We start from the raw sequence: 16,434 nt of genomic DNA on the forward strand, positions 1-16,434 counted from the left end.
AAAGAGGCAAGAATTGAGATATGGAGCAAGATCTAAAGTTCAGTTGTGGATCCAGTTTTAGAATTTGGATTTGGGTATGGATCTATTTTGGATCCAGTTTAGATTTAAAGATCTGTTTTGGATCTAGAGCTGACATTTGGGTCTGGATTTGGATCTAAGACTGGGTTTTGGATCTAAGGATTTCTTTTAGGCTTCTATATGAGTTTTTGAACCGGATCCCAATTTGAATTATAGAATAAGTCTAAATTGAGATTGAGCTTTGTGCTCAAAGTCTGAAATTAGATCTCAATAAGACTTAAATATCATTGATAATCAAATAAAAGAAAAAATTGACCATAATTAAGAGAAATTGAAGTGTTTGAAGCTTAAATTCGTTAAAGGTTGTCACAAAGTTATCACGAAATGTTCGAAAAAAAAGCTACATATAGAATTTTGAAAATTTTGGGGTGATTACACTTTGACTTTTTATGACATTCAAGTAATGGTACTGCGAATATGAGCAAGCGAGTGTCTACTATAATCAAATTAAATTACTTGAAAACACCACACCTTATACATATCGGACACTTTTGCAAGCACTCGATGAATGCCGGAGAGCAAATATGGTGGTCTCTGTCACACTGATACGTGGGTTAATCCACGTATCCATATTCGATATGCGGACACGCGTATCAAGATACGAGACACAGGTGGGACACGCTAAAAAATAAACTATTAATTTAATATTTTTATTTTATTATTTTTTTGTGATGCATCCAATTATTTTCATAAACAATCTTTTCAAATACTCAGCACTTTTTTGATAAAACAAACTTTCTTATAAGAGTGAACTATTTTAATTTAATGTTTTTTTTATTTTATTATTTTTGAGAATATAAAGTTTGTCTTATCACATATCTAAAATTTTTAAAATTAATGTGTCCATACCCATATCACTGTACATGTACCCGTATCATACCTGTACCCAGGTGATCCTTTTTTGACACTTGATTAGGTTTGTATGAGTCCAGTCATGGACCAAGTGTATGACTACTATTCTATCATCTAACTGTTGCAATAAAGGCTATCAAATTACGACCCTGACGTACTTATTTGTCAAATGGAAAAAGGGATATTTTCTCTTGTCAAAGAACTCGCAACTTTGTATCAAGAATGTTACGTCACATCATGCCATGAGCAAAGCCCCGACGATTTGCTTGTAAAGCCCCAGCGATTTGCTTCGCAAGTATGTGTTTTGTGCTTTGCTCTATGCTTCACATGCGTGCATTTTTTGTGCAAAGCTCCCATGATGTTGCTCTATGCTTCACATGCGTGCATTTTTTGTGCAATCACTCACAAAGCATGTAGAGCTGCACAACAACCAGTCGAGTCAACTCAGGCTCGACTCAAACTCGCTTGAGTAAACTCGATTTGTGTTTTATACGAGTCAAGCTCGAGCTTAAATATAAACTCGAGTATGTTAATGAGTCGAGTTCGCGTTAGTCGAACTCGACTTGATTAAACTTGACTCGACTCGAGTTTAATCTCGTTTTTTATTTTGGATTTTTAATTTTCTCTCATTTTTTCCCTTTCACCCACACAGCAGTCTTTTTTTTTTGTTTTAAATTTTCTAATTTCTCTTCTTTTTTTCTCTCTCTTCACCCACTCAACCACGTGTTGTAGCAGAATCAAACCCAATAAGGTTCCAATCCTAATTCATTTGGTTCAATCAGTAGGGGTCTCGTGTTGCAATGCTTCGTCCTCCTTTCTCTGCATTCTCCTTGAAGAAGGAAGATGGGCTTGAACTTGAAAAGATTGCAAGATTGCTTTATGTGGTTGCTCGATAGCCGATCCTGAATAGCCCGATCTTGATTTTAACCGACCCAGCGGGCCTGAGACATGGGCAACTCTCACTCCGGCTTATCCTCATGATGTGATGAAAGCATCTGCATCTGGTATATGTAGAATGTACACGGATAGGTTGAGTAGTAGAGGATGAGACCTTTTTGGCTTTTGATTGAGTTTCCTAACAAAGTGGCTGGTTGCTTCTGCTTGTATGGCAACGTCACTTCCTTCATGCACGGCCTTTCCACACAGGAAAGGCATTGGTTCAACTTGGCTTGGGATTGGCCAAGCTTGGAATCTTGCTTGTGGTCATATATATATATATATATATATATATATATATATATATATATATATATATATATATATATATATATATATATATATATAAAGAGAGAGAAAGAGAGAGAAAGAGAAAGAAAAACAAAATAGAAAATGTGAAGGAATCTATTGTAAGACGAATCGGGCCCCCGGCCCCATGCCCACACTTGGTAGTGTCCCGAGGTTGATAGAGTAAGGCAACATGTTGTCAGGCTTCTTTTTATAAATTTGAAGGAGGGATTAAATGGCTAAAGATATGATGCTGAATTTGCAAACAAACAATTCATGTCGTTGTCTTGGCAACTTAATTAATTTGTTTTCTTCTATTACAACACTTCACTTCTGGCCAGAGAGAAATCTAGAGAAAAAGACCATCATATCCTTAGTATTAAGCCTGGCGAGAGGAAGAGCGTGCTAGGTTGCGTTAGTCGCAGTGAAACAAGTGATTACACGGATAAGTGCCTTTACTGAAGTTCAATTTTTTTTGTTTCAATAACACGGTTGGAGGCTTATCCTCCAGTAAGGGTTTGTTTCGGACTTCAGTTGGCCTTAGAGAAAAGTTTTCTTTTCTTTATAGATATATATATCTGTTGTCACACTCAACAAAAACGTCAAGATGGCCGAGTTGGTCTAAGGCGCCAGTTTCAGGTACTGGTCCGAAAGGGCATGGGTTCGAATCCCATTCTTGACATTAAATTGTCTTTTTCCTCCATTTGTTAAAACAAAAAAATGGACTATCTAGGTTTCAACAGGTCGTCCATGGATCACTTTTTTTTAAAACGATTGATGTCATTGTTAATTTTCACACTTGCTCATTTGTAATGAGTTGGATGTATGTTGGCCTAATAGACAATGGCCTAGGTCAGGTGCGCACCAGAATTATCATAGTAAAACTTTTATAAAGGTTTAATCAACATAGGGTGGGTAGTTGCCCACACCAGCCCAAAGGTTGCTCCACTACTTAATGAAACTGAAATTTTCTCAAACTCAAACTAGCTTTTATTAAAGCTCATTTTATTAAAACACCGTTTTGGAGTGTCAATAAAATGCACTGCAGGTATCTTTTACAAGATTTAATTATTTACTGCAATCCTCCTCAAAGCCTCTCTATATTAGTGCATGTACACAAACATTCGTTTTTAATCAGAAGATTTTCATTAGAACACAAAATAAGAGACCTTCCCTGTATCTTTTTGGGTTGAGAGTTAAGATTAGTTGACATAGATTGCTAAACTGGTATATGAATGAACATTTTAAGAGGTATTAAGTTCCAGGCGTCTGATTGTTAAACTGGTATAATAATACTGGTTAAGCATTCATGTAATAAAACCATTTGATTCAGTGAATACCTTCACGCCTCGCAGAGTCAAAGACAATTCACCAGTAACACAAGTCATGGTTGGTTTAAATCAAATGCTGCCATAATTTTAAGTAGGAGGTAGAAAGTGGGGTTCGTAAGATTTTCTCTGTTGTTCTACCGAAGCATCATCGGTGAGGAAGAGTTAGGAGGAGTAATACACAAATATTCTGATTCAAACAGGGAGTACTATATGTTACTATTATCATAAACAGTAAGGTCATTCCATTGCGACAAAAGACCTATACTCCATGGAAGAACCAGAATTTTTTGGCTGAGAAGCATTCAAGCCACTAGCCCAGGTCTAATTGGTCATCTCATGTGATTTTTACTGCATCACAATGTAATCTTGAATTTTTAAAAGGAAACTTTTGACAGGCTGTTGTGGGCAGCGGCCCACACCAACCCCCATGTATCTCTGCTACTACCTACACCCGAGTTTCACAACTTCGCAGCTGTTATCACAATCATGATTCCCATATCCCTAGAAGTGTTTTCAAAGAATTTTCTTTTGTTATTCTTAGCATGGAGTGAGTCAATCATTCACTTTGGTATCTTATTGATCCAAAATGTTGATGGTGTACTGTTTCCCCATTGATCAAGAATTTCAATCTTTGGGAAGTTTATGATCATCTAATAAGAAGAGTTTCAATTTATTCAAATGAATCATTCGAATACCTTTTGATCCTAACACTTGATAGCAAAGTTGGAACTTTCAATTTACAAATGTGGATCTCGGACCTATAGTGGCTTTGTCCATACCATCGATAGAGTTTGTAAGAGCACGACTAATCCTGAAAAAAAAAATGAATGGAAACAACATTTATCTACAAAAAAAACGAAACCTATCACATGCTTTTGGCCTTGTAACTAACTCGTTATAAGTAGTAACGGGTAAAAGGAAGGGTAAAGTGAGTCATTCCTATCTCTTTCTTGATCGCCCTTCCCATAATGAGACTTAATAAGATGAAGTTCGACTTTTTTCTCACTTCCCAATGGATCGATACACAGACTCATTTTTCAGCTATTCAATGATTTTTTTTAGCGCTTGTTGATGTTGATGCCTGCATACAAGTACAAATCGTTTTATACTATAACTATAAATGATAGCCTAAAAGATCAAGATAGAATTGATAAGGGATAAACATCAAACAAACGCAAGCAGGCCTCGAGAAGCATAGCATAGCTCGTTATTCAACTTCTCTTAACTACAGATGGTATATATACAGTACTCTAAGTTGTATATGACATTTATGAGCAATGATCAGTTAAGATGATATTTATGGGAAACCATATTAAAGGAAGCAGATAAGATTCAAGGTAACTTCACAAATATCAAAAGGAGATATTATGGAATTTCTATGGACATGGAAGGAATGCGTGTTATCTGAGGGTGCTTGATTTTTCTGTTTAGTGTATAAAAATATTTGGGGCCTTGGGGCAAACCTTTTGGTTTGAGAGGGGTTAGGCGTCTGTCTATTGGTTCCTTATTATTTAATTCAGTTGGATTCCTCCGATCGGTATCTCTTTCTGTGTCTTCGGGAGAAAGGAAAGATCTTGGGCATGCGTCGGGATATATAGTTCCTCTTGAGCAGACTAACTAACGAGCCTGGGACTATCCCTTCTTTCTGTAAAAGGCTGAATAAATACTTGCCTTCACGTATGTCATTCCTTGACAGCATTCCTTTGGTTCCGTTTGTTCGCTTTACAAGCCAAAGCCAACATCGGTATGGTTGAATTGAACTATTCACCTCACAGACACAATCTGGCTGGGCTTCGATGCATGCTACTACATGGTTTAGTTCGCCCACACTTTGAATCCTCAACTGGAGCGCTACACCAATCACTGGGGCATTTGGTTATCCATGCTGCATGGGAGCTTGTGCTGCTCTCCTTTCGGTCTACTAGCCTCTAGCCGGAGCACCGTCGAAACCAATCACTGTCATAACCCATGTCGTATGGACCACCTACCTTGAAATTCTTAGTCGCCACTGCCAACATAATACCTAGACTCAATTAACCGATATTCAATTTCACCCCTCCAATCAATCAATGGGTTTAGCTACCTAGGACATTTATAACACAACCCAAATAAGCCATGATTCGTCTTGTTGCTTTTACAAAACTACCCTCTTGTACCGTCACCCGCCAACATTATTTTATTCAAAATTCAAAGCAATATCTATTGTACCCTCTCAAAATTCTACTAATGAACCGGCCATTACTGAATACAAGCAATGTCATCGCCCACTTGAACTACGGTACCAGTGTTCATAATCTTCACTTTTCTATTACATTGCTCAATCCGTTCAGAGGTAATATACAAAATTACTTCGGCTCGATCCATTAATATCTCTTGCTCAATCCATTAGTATCTCATAATTATTTCCATAAAGAAAAAAAAAGAGACAGAGAGAGAGAGAAATTAGGCCCCTAAGAAGGACTAAACCATTATTTCTTTCATAACCCTGAGTATGCCAATATTAGCACAGATGATGCGTAAATGTAACTTGTAAGGCTTGTTGAAAAACTCCTTGTTAGACCTGAATAATTGCTCTTTGTTGTTTGAAATGAATGGTTTCTTCTTTGTTATGTAAATTGAAAAAATCACCTTCAAACTATCCGTATTCACTTGAAACTCCTCAGCTTCCCTTTCCACTTTCTTTAAGCGAGGCCATACTTTTTCAAGATGCTCAATCTGCTTTAGATTAACTCTTAATGGAAGCCCCACACATTCTGAAACTTTTACGATCTCTTCCCAATTTTCAATCATATTAGATCTTTTTTATAACTACCCACTTTCCCTCACTAATGTAGAAAAAGACCTTTATTCTTTCCCTCTATTCTTCCCCCTCGCTTTCTCTCTTTACTTAGAACTACCTCTTCCATTCCTACCGAAGGGATTGGGGCGTCAAAGAACCCCCTTTTCATTGCGTTAGGGAACTAGCAAATTTCAAAGTCAAGGTCAGTGTACTGTTAAAAAAACAATAATAGTTAATCAAAATAAAGTTAACGCATTGTATCAAAAAGCTCCCAATGCTAGTTTTATGTTGATAAATAAAAAAAAAGGAGCTCCGCACGAAAAAGAGTGAACAAATGGCTCCTACATTTATAGATAAATAATTGTCTTTATCCAGAATTACAATTTTTAAATCAAAGCTAAATGTAAATGATCGATTGGAACGCTAAATCATAAATCAGTCTGAGGTAGGTTTCAACCGCAGTCCCCATATGGAAAAAAAATGAAGAACAAATATTCGGGTACCTCTTGTAGCTGCTGCCTTGACTTACAGCCAACATCGCGATGAATCTTTGGCGTCTTTTGTTCAAATTTAGGTTAGGCCACTCCAATGAAGAAAATTGTTCCATCATATTTTGGAAAAATAAATGATCGACAAATCACAAAGAAAATTCATTTTACATATCTAATCACAAAATATAGCATTGATTATCCCCCAAAACAGCGCACGAATAAATCACGCACAATAAAGCAGTCAGTGACCTATATTAAGGGTTTCTGAAGCCCCAGTCCTTTTTCCCCAGCTTTCGTTGAAACCTACTTTAACATCTTTGAGTGTGTTGTGAAGCCGAACAAGCGAACCTGACCAAAAGTTATTTCCAATTGAACAAAAATGACGCTCACATTTCAACTGAACCAGCAACAACAAACATGAGAAAGGGAAGGAAGAGAAGCTGGAAAAACACACAACCGAGAACACAAGCATGTCAAAATGGATCTTTTTGAATAACAATAACCTAAGACATAATACGGAAAGAAGACGTTTAATCAAGCAGAAGACGAGACGGCATCAATGAACGCTTTCCCAGGCTGCCGATCAGCCAACGGTCCATGGCAACCCAAGAGCTTAGCGTTCACCCCATCAGGGTCAATCCTGTTCTCTTCCTTCCACTTCAGGTAGTCAGTACGGCTGAACTTTGTGAAACCCCACTTTCTGCTGACGATGATCTTTTGCCGACCGGGGAATTTGAACTTGGCCCTGCGCAGAGCCTCCTGGGCATGGATACCATTGCTGTCCTTGCAGCGCACAGACAGCAGTACTTGGCCAATGTTCACCCTTGCACAGGTACCCTGCGGCTTTCCAAAAGCGCCCCTCATGCCAGTCTGAAGCCTATCGGCCCCAGCACATGAAAGCATCTTGTTGATCCGCAGAACGTGGAAAGGATGAACCCTCACCCTCAGGTGGAAGGCATCCTTACCTGCAAACTTGGCCATGTATTTGTTGCAGGCGATACGTGCAGCCTCAAGAGCTTCGCTTGAAACATTCTCCTTCTCCCAGCTGACAAGATGAACACAGAACGGAAATTCATCGACGCCCTTCTTCTTCATCCCCACGTCATAGATCCTGATTTTTGGATCAGGAACACCACGGCAGTACCTTGACTTTGGGTAGGGCTTGTTCTTGATCTGCCGATAACATCTTGCAGGTCTTCGTCCCATTCTAGTCCACCAATATGGAAAAAAAAAAAAAGGACAATCAGGTCAACTTGGCTCAAAAGTTTATCTCTGTCTCTCTCTCTAATTTTTTCATTTTCCAGGCCTCTAAGTGCAAACCCAAAAAAGACGCATATTCTTGTCAGGTAACTCCCTCAGAAGCAGTCAACATTTTTCAACACTTAGTTCAGACAAGGCTGAAACATTAACTTTTACTTGCATCATCGGGAGGTCAAGGCAAATTCAGCTCAAGCATGGAACACTGAAAGATATTTCCAAAAGTAAAAAGAAATGGATGGCTCACTGAAAAACATAACGTGCTCAATAAAACAGATCTGAAAAACTTATGGGTAAAATCCTGAAAACAAAAACAAAAAAACAGCAACAAGAAATACAAAATCAGCTAGTAACGGACAAAAAATAGATCATAACGACTAAGAAAATGACACCCAAACAAGACTTACGATATTTTGAAGCTAAAAAAAGTTTGAAAGATAGAGAATACCACCAAACCGATTTAGACAAAACAAACAATACAATATGAATGAGAGGTCTCTTCAGAACTCTACATTCAACACCATGATAATTCTCAGAAGAACAAAATTTTTTGTGTTGCCCATCTTTTAGAATCCTCGGAGAAGAACAAAAAGAATAATCAATGCTTTAAAAATTGAAAAACTTCAAACTAAACTCCACCGTAAGATGAATATCAGGAGAAGCTACAAAAAGGGGAAAAGGTGTTAGAATTCTATTAAAAACCTTCCAAATTCGAAGTACAACGCTTGGTCAAAAGTAACAAGCAGGAATCCCTCAGAAAATAATATCCAAACTCATCAATGGCATGGTCAGTCCACTACTTTTGATTATAAATGTTCATCATCGGGATGAATAAGTTATTCACCTACCAATCAAAAGGTAAACAAAGATTAGGAATAACGACAACAAAGAGGAATCATGTGATTAAGAATATAAAAACAAAGCATTTTTTTTCAAAATAAGCTGAAATAAATCATATAGTAAGAAGCGCATATATGGAAAAGACATGAGCCACAACATACACGTGGCAAGCACGGGAGAGTAGAGGACCTGTTAACTGGGTCAAAGATAGGGAAATGAACAAGTTCCCAATTGGTTTTTTCCTCTTTTGTTCAAACGAAAAGGAGAAGGACCAACAACAGAGAGATTATGCGAACAAAAAGAATAAGATCCAAAGACTCCTCAGTTCAGGTCTCCATGTGTTCTTCAGCATGGAAACTCTCAGAAGAACGAAAGTTTTTTATCATCATCAGAGCCTTCAGAACAGAAGTACAAAAGATGAGTAAAGCACTGTTGGCAAAAATGAATGAAACTACATAGATAAAACATCAGGCATCAAAGAAGCAAGAAACCCATCGTGAAGATCACAGGATGGACGACACATGCATCCTATAAATCGACACCAATGAAAAATGTAAATAAAACTGGGGAAAAGGAAAGAACAGTCCGTAGCCAGAGTAAGATTTGGGCCCTTCCTTATGTGAACGCGAACGGGATAGCGATCCTCATCGGGACGAACAAGTTATTGACCTAATAATCAACAAAGGAATCTTACGGTAAAGAAAGATTAGGAATAACGAGGACAAAGAGGGATCATGTGATTCAGAATATAAACCAAGAATTTTGTTTAGAAACACGTCGATATGAATCATGTAGTAATAAGCGCACAACTATATGGCAAAGACAGAAGCCACATCAAATACACGAACAAGGACAGGAGTAGAGGACCTGTTAATTGACATTGTTGGATTGTTTGAACAGAAAAGGCAATAAAACAGTAAGGGGACCGAAATTAATGCAACAACAGGTCAAAGATAGAGAAACAAACAAGCTCCCGACATCGTTTTTCCCCTTTTGTTCAAACGAAAGGGAGGAGCACGACAACGGAGAGATGATTAGAACAAAAATAAGAAGATCCAGAGACTCCTCAGTTCAGGTCTCCATGTGTTCTTCAGCATGGAAACTCTCAGAAGAACGAAAGTTTTTTTTTATCATCATCAGAGCCTTCAGAACAGAAGTACAACAGAAGAGAAAAGAAGTGTCGGCAAAAACGAATGAAACTACGTAGATAAAACATACAGGCATCAAAGAAGCAAGAAACCGATCGTGAAGATCACAGGATGGACGGCACATGCATCCCACAAATCGACACCAATGAAAAATAAAAAATGAAACTGGGGAAAAGGAAAGAACACTCCGTAGACAAGGCGAAATTTGGGTGCTTCCTTTACGTGAACACGAACAGGATAACGCTCCTGTAGTTCATCTCAGATGAAAATGGTATGAATCAGACCGGATAATAACGATGACAACCAACCAGTGAAGAGAACAACAGAAAAAGGGAAGTTGAAGAGAAAGAAAGCCAGGGACAACCAGTGAAGAGAACAACAGAAAAAGGGAAAAGAGAGAACAAAAGAAAGGAAGGATGCGGGTTAGGGTTTTACCTCTATTGCTGTCGGCGGAGACGTATGGGGGAGAGAAGAGGAAAGCAGAGAAAGGGGAAGACCAAGAGAAAGCCCCTCCCGCTATTCCGTTATATAGGGGTTGCCGCTCATTAGGGTTTCTTTCTTCGCCGTAGGATTACACCATCTGGGCCGTCGCGATCGGCGCTCTCAGCCCTATGCCTCATGCCTCTTCCCTCGTTTGGGCGAACCGAACACTTCCGGGGCTGGGTTTGGTGAAAATGAGCAGGGACGAATTCCTGGATCCAACTGAAGAGCGGGGTTGCGCGTCGGCCTTTATTACGCATTTGACCCTGTCCTGGCTCGACAAAGTGGGGTTGTTTGTTGGTGGTTCAACCAGGCTCAGTTGAGTTGAGCAAATCTATGAACCAATCCTTCCTGTTAGGCGGAGGTGGGGCTCAGTTCTTAAATTTTTATATATAATATATTGAGCTAAGGACCTCGTACTTTTATGAAACTTGTAATTAGTACATTATTATTATTAGTATTATTGAATTTTCAAACCTTAAATATAAACTAATCTAAATTCAGGGCAATCAGGAAGTCCAGGAAAGGATCTATGAACAAGTACGCACGACCTGTTAGCTCGAGTTAGAGGTTCGATTCTTTGACTTTTTATATACCAAGCTCGAGTCCGGCTACAACGGGTTGGTCTTGACGCTAAGCCCTTGCCTTGTGCCTCGGAATGATGTCCAAGAGGCACCAAAATGACAACTGAAAGGAGACACAAAGGGGCGGCGGGCACGGGTCACACTTTATTTGGAACGCTTAAAGCTTGAGTGGTTTAGAGAAACAGAGCATGAAGCATGTAAAAACATATATTGTTCAAGTGCGCAAGGTTGAACACGTTTTACTCAAACTAGTTTAACATTAAATTTGCAGCTCATTGAAGCTCAAACTAAAGAAAAGCCAATGACTCATAGCAAAGCTCTAGCTATTGGGGGCTTGGATTCCAAATTTTACCACCAACAAGAAGCTGGTATCCAGAATTGGGGAACAAATGGTCTAAATATTTGGATTTTGGTCCGAATAAACACTAGGGATTTGTGCCAAAATTCTTTTTATGGAAAACCTTATCATCTGCCCTTGGCCTTGAAAACCATACCTCTCTATCTCTCTATCTAGCCAGAGTTTTAGGGCATGTTTGGGCAATGATCGAATATAGAAGCCATGTTTTAAAAATGGTTAAAAAGTTGTCATAAAACCTAGTTTTACAAAATGTTGTTTTCTTGTTGCCTTGACATAGGAGGAAACCAACGTTATGAAAAAAGTATCTTGCACTTGCCACACAGCAGTCTGTCGCCTCATTGAAAAACAAAAAACAAGCCGGGACTTTTTCTGTAAAGTTTGAGTGAGAAACAAAGTATGTGAGAGGGTAGAGCTGACCATTTGAAAGCAAATGAGAGTGCTCTATTCTAGTGCAAATTTTCCAAGCCAAGAAGAGTGTGCTTGAAATCCTCTCATCTAATTTTTATTTTCTTAAGAGAATGAGATCAAAACACTCTAAGATCTTTCTTCAACGGTCCTCAAAGGATGACTGCTTCCATCTTCTGCATTATCTATCATTCCTCACCTTTGATTTGCATCAACCCTCTTTCTTGGTCTCTACTTCCTTCCTTTAATCTTGTTGCCTAACCTAACCAGGGTTGTGTCCTTCCTTGTCTAGCAAAAAGTAGTGGAACTATGCCTGAACTCCCAAAAGCATAAACTGAATCAGTTGCAAGTGTTCAAGATTGTGGATGATTGGGAAGTTTATCTTTGTAGAATTGTAGAAAGTTGTTGTTGAACGATAGAATTAACAAAAAATGTTTACTTCAACTAATGAATATGTTAAGGCTTGTGCAGGAAGTTGTAATCTACATAGGAGATTTTTAATGCCATGTGCTTGGTGAACAACAAAACGGGTAGGAGCCCCAATGATTAATCATGTGAAAAATTCAATGAATTCATAGACTAGTGCCAGCTTACTAAGGTTTATGACATTGGAACCAAGTTCACTTGGTCTAATAGAAGAGCATGAGTTGAGCTTATCCAAGGCAAATCGGATTGGACTTTTGTGATGAAGATGGATGAATTTCTTGCACAATGCAGGTGTGAGTTGCCCACCATATCCCCTTTGTCATCCTAACATAAGGTCTTTCTGTGGAGCATTATAAAACTGATGAAAGCAATAGGAAAAAGGGTTGTTTTAGATTTATCAAACCTTGGACTAGGATCTTGAAAGTTATAAGTAGTAATATGAACAAATAGAATAAATTGGAATTTGGTAATATCAATATCAATGCTAAAGATCTTATGAGAAAGCTAGAACAAGTGCATTAAGGTATTTAGCAGGCAGGTCAGATTACATATGTGAGGAAGCCAAGATTCCTCAACTGCAAGAGATGTTAAAGCTAGAGGAAGTGCCATGAAAAAACAAAGTAAAAATTCGATGGCTTGCTGAAGGAGATAAAAGCACAAGATTCTTTATGTCCATACCAGAAAATAAAGAACTGAAGAACATGATTGAAGTAATGATGGTGGATAATGTGTTGTATGAGGAAAATGAGGAACTATTAGAGAAAGTGAGTGCATATTGCGCATGTTTTCTCAATCAAAGAAGGTATAAATGATTATCTACCCACAAATATGACCATGGATGGGAGGATAATAGAATTAAGAAACAAAGTTTGAAGAAGCATGTGTAAGTGGAAGGAATTTGCGCAGCTGAATAGTGCTTGGCATAGATAAAGAGAGCGTGACAAGCCTTGAGGGATGTCTAAATTACTTCTATCAGGTTTACTAGGATGTAGTCATAATAGAGATCAGTACCATAGCCTGTGTTTTTTACTGCTCCCTATACTTTGGCAGCAACACAAGAATTGTATGATTAATTATTTTCACCAATTACCAATAATGTATACAAAATCATAACAAGAGTGATGGTTAATAGGATGGGAAAGGCTTTAGCCAAAATTGTTGAAAACAAGCAAGGGGTTTTCTTGTCAACCAAAATTATTCATGACTAAATCATCCTAGCTAATTGACTTAATAGATTCATATGGCAAGCAGAATCAAGAAGTGGTCCAACTAAAATTAGATTTATCTAAAGCATATGATCATGTATCATGGAGTTTTCCTAAGAACATGTTATTTATTGGTTTCAATGATGATTGAGTTAGGAGGGTGATGATGTGTGCAAGGACTGCAAAATTCTCCATTCTCGTAAATGGTGAGGGTACAATTTTCAAGAGTAGAAGAGGCCGTCATCAAGGAGACCTTCTTTCGCCCTACCTTTTCATCGAAGTTACGAAAATGGTTACTAGCGCTTTTAATGCATAAATGGAAAGGAAAAAGTTTTGGATTCTAAAAAGTCATCACAATGTCTTTGAAAGTAGCACCATAATTTCTACTGATGATGTGCTTATACTCAGTTGAGGTTCATTGAGATCAATAGGGAATATTAAGCTTTTTGTTACCGAGAGTGAAAGAAAAGCTGACTTGAAAGTAAACAAAGATAAATCTAGAGTTGTCACTATGAATATTCCAATAGAGAAAATAATGAAATTTTTTGAATTACTTGAATGGAGTGAAGCGAAGCTCCCCATGTCATACACATGAGTACCATTGTTTGAATGTATACTCACAGAACGTCTATGTAAATCCCTTGTAAAGAAGATGGAGAAAAAGCTATGTCATTGGGAGGCTAATCTATTGTCCTATAGTGGGTGCGTATGCCAATTCATCATAATCCAACGTCATTTGTTTATATTGGGTGCAATCATTTAAGCTACTTGCAAATATGCTATCTCAATTGGAGAAATATATGATGTGTTTTAAGAAGACACATTTAGTATCATGATAATGCTTACGCATACTTAAAATAGAAGGAGAAGTATATTTAAACCCATTGATGGAATGAAATGATCCCGTCGGGTACCTGGCCCGATCTGGCCCTGGTTCGGGCCCAAAAAAAGTGTACCAAGCTGGTACGATAACTTATCGAGCCAGCCCGGGTTGGCCTGATGGGCCCGATGTGTTTTTGAAATATTACATTATTTTTATAATGATATATATTTATTACGATTAATTATATTTATGTATTATTTTATATTTAAAAATATTATTTTTTTATTTAATAGATGGTGCGGTCAGAAACTAACTAGAGGTATGGATGTTATAGACCATGAGAGATTCCACAAGCAATTCAATTTGAACATAGCGGGGGCATGCATTAAATATCAAATGGAAAACGACCTTGAGCAAGACTACAACCTAGTGGTCCATGATACGAGCTTGGATAGCAATCAAAATCAGTTAATTTGACAAACTAATATAGTAAAAAAAGCTAAAGGCAATAGAAATTTCATATGCAAATAGGAAGAAAGACATTCAAGTAGCATGGAAGAAATGTATATGAAATAGAAAATTCCTTCTAGTATATTTTTCTAGCATGTGCTAATAGACTGCCCAGACTTGACTATATCCAGAGTAGAAGGATAAATTTGACCAATCAGTGAATTATTTGTGGTGTAGCAGTAACGGGAATGGGTTAACTATGTTCACGATGATCTGGATCGGAGACCACACCTTTTCCGATAGTCGTCGAGATCTGCAAGAATCTCCTTCAACTCGCCCTCGATTGTTCGTCGATGCCCTTCCAGTTCCCCTCTTCCTCTCACCCCTCTCGATCTCTCCCTTTCAAGATGATGATGATGATGATGAAAACGATCAAATGCCCACGATCTGAAAATTTAACAACTTCATCGAGGTCTAGTCAAAATCGGGATGATCACTTACTACCTTATGCTTTCAAGTGACCTAATATGTAAGTAAAGAGGACATCGTTATAACGTTTTGAAAAAAAAAGAGTTATCGAGAACTGAAACCGCTTACCGTTTTTCAATTTTTTCAAGGGTCGAATTTTGTATGACCTTCAACTCCTTGGATCTTATTTATGGCTTTGAAGGTTACTCCCTGAATCTTAGGGCTTTGAGGGTTGTAGGTAGCTTGTTAGACTGACACAATTTGATTCTTTATGTGTTACTCCACTGACATGCAAATGATAGCTTCACTTTTTACCCAGGTCTCCAAATAGCCTTAAATTCCCAACGTGGGACAAAAAGGGGATGTGCTTCGCCTTCTTGCTGACTGTGAGATGTCAATGGCCCAGACACAAATCTAGTATTTGATTTGATTATGACATCGAGTAGTTGAGTCTATACATAACTAATACCAATATTTACTACGTGTATCTCCTGGTTTTCGAAATTAATCCGATCTAATTTTGGTGCATTGCGTGAACCAAATTTGAATCAGTTTGTTCGCTTTAACTCACTAATTGAATTGAGCAAGCTTGAACTATGTTCCAAGGCATAATCAATGAGGTTCCAATTTTGCTGGTCGAGAGAGAATGTAAGACCCACCCATTGTCACCACTACCCCAAGAAAAGTCCTTGATAAAAGAACATATAAAAAACTTATTTTATAGATTGCATAAACCAATCTAAACGAGCCCAACTTATTTTATAAATTATATAAGCCAATCTAAACAAGCCCAACCTTTTCAATTGCTTAAGTTATCAAGTAATATTTTTCATTTTCACTTGATTTATTTAATAGAAGAGGCGGAGGTCATCGTCGCACCATCCACCTGCTCCTCCATCCTAAGACAATGTTTTTCATGTTATTCTGGTTCCTCCATCCATATGGATGTCTCAAACATCCAGCTCTATGGTGTTGTGTGTGGAATATTGTTGGATTGATAAAAATTAAAAATCCATTATTAAGAGTACCATAAGCAATTACTAAAAATACCAGTAATCGTTGCTACATCTCAAATGATAGCTAACGCTTATAGGATAGTTCCACACCAACCAATGTAGTAATTGAGTGAGGCACACGGCCATTGTAATAGCGTCTCCTAATGAGTCTTTTCCACTTCAATTCTATCACCGCAAGATCTGCCGGAACTAATTAGGGCGCTTGATTTCGAAGTAGCC

The 16,434-nt window shown here is 38.0% G+C and overlaps 1 protein-coding gene and 3 non-coding genes across 6 annotated transcripts; 1 reads left to right on the top strand and 3 right to left on the bottom strand.

The window, feature by feature from the left end:
* Positions 1–2,755: 2,755 nt before the first annotated feature.
* On the top strand, positions 2,756–2,836 carry TRNAL-CAG (transfer RNA leucine (anticodon CAG)). Its single transcript has one exon. It is a non-coding gene; the product is annotated as a tRNA-Leu (tRNA).
* Positions 2,837–7,104: 4,268 nt separating this feature from the next.
* Positions 7,105–10,596, bottom strand: LOC116248244 (60S ribosomal protein L10-like). 3 transcript variants are annotated; one of them, XM_031620921.2, is made up of 3 exons: positions 10,436–10,576; positions 8,715–8,856; positions 7,105–7,962 (listed from the first exon to the last, which is right to left on the bottom strand). In XM_031620921.2, exon 3 carries the CDS (start codon positions 7,959–7,961, stop codon positions 7,290–7,292), a length of 672 nt encoding a protein of 223 aa, XP_031476781.1. In that variant the 5' UTR covers position 7,962; positions 8,715–8,856; positions 10,436–10,576; the 3' UTR covers positions 7,105–7,289. The 3 variants fall into 3 exon arrangements, with proteins under 3 accessions (XP_031476781.1, XP_031476784.1, XP_031476780.1); XM_031620924.2 differs by lacking the exon at positions 8,715–8,856 and adding an exon at positions 9,042–9,247 and having other exon boundaries at positions 10,436–10,473; XM_031620920.2 differs by lacking the exon at positions 8,715–8,856 and having other exon boundaries at positions 10,436–10,596.
* LOC116249426 (small nucleolar RNA Z159/U59) lies at positions 9,168–9,248 on the bottom strand. The gene has a single exon (XR_004171191.1). It is a non-coding gene; the product is annotated as a small nucleolar RNA Z159/U59 (small nucleolar RNA).
* LOC116249425 (small nucleolar RNA Z159/U59) lies at positions 9,913–9,996 on the bottom strand. The gene has a single exon (XR_004171190.1). It is a non-coding gene; the product is annotated as a small nucleolar RNA Z159/U59 (small nucleolar RNA).
* Positions 10,597–16,434: the final 5,838 nt, after the last annotated feature.

Source organism: Nymphaea colorata, chromosome 2 (assembly GCF_008831285.2).
Source record: "Nymphaea colorata isolate Beijing-Zhang1983 chromosome 2, ASM883128v2, whole genome shotgun sequence".
In the NCBI taxonomy this organism is placed as follows: domain Eukaryota; kingdom Viridiplantae; phylum Streptophyta; class Magnoliopsida; order Nymphaeales; family Nymphaeaceae; genus Nymphaea; species Nymphaea colorata.

Bases quoted from the DNA above. Each gene is read 5' to 3' on its own strand.
- LOC116248244 (XM_031620920.2), bottom strand. From the start codon at position 7,961: ATGGGACGAAGACCTGCAAGATGTTATCGGCAGATCAAGAACAAGCCC.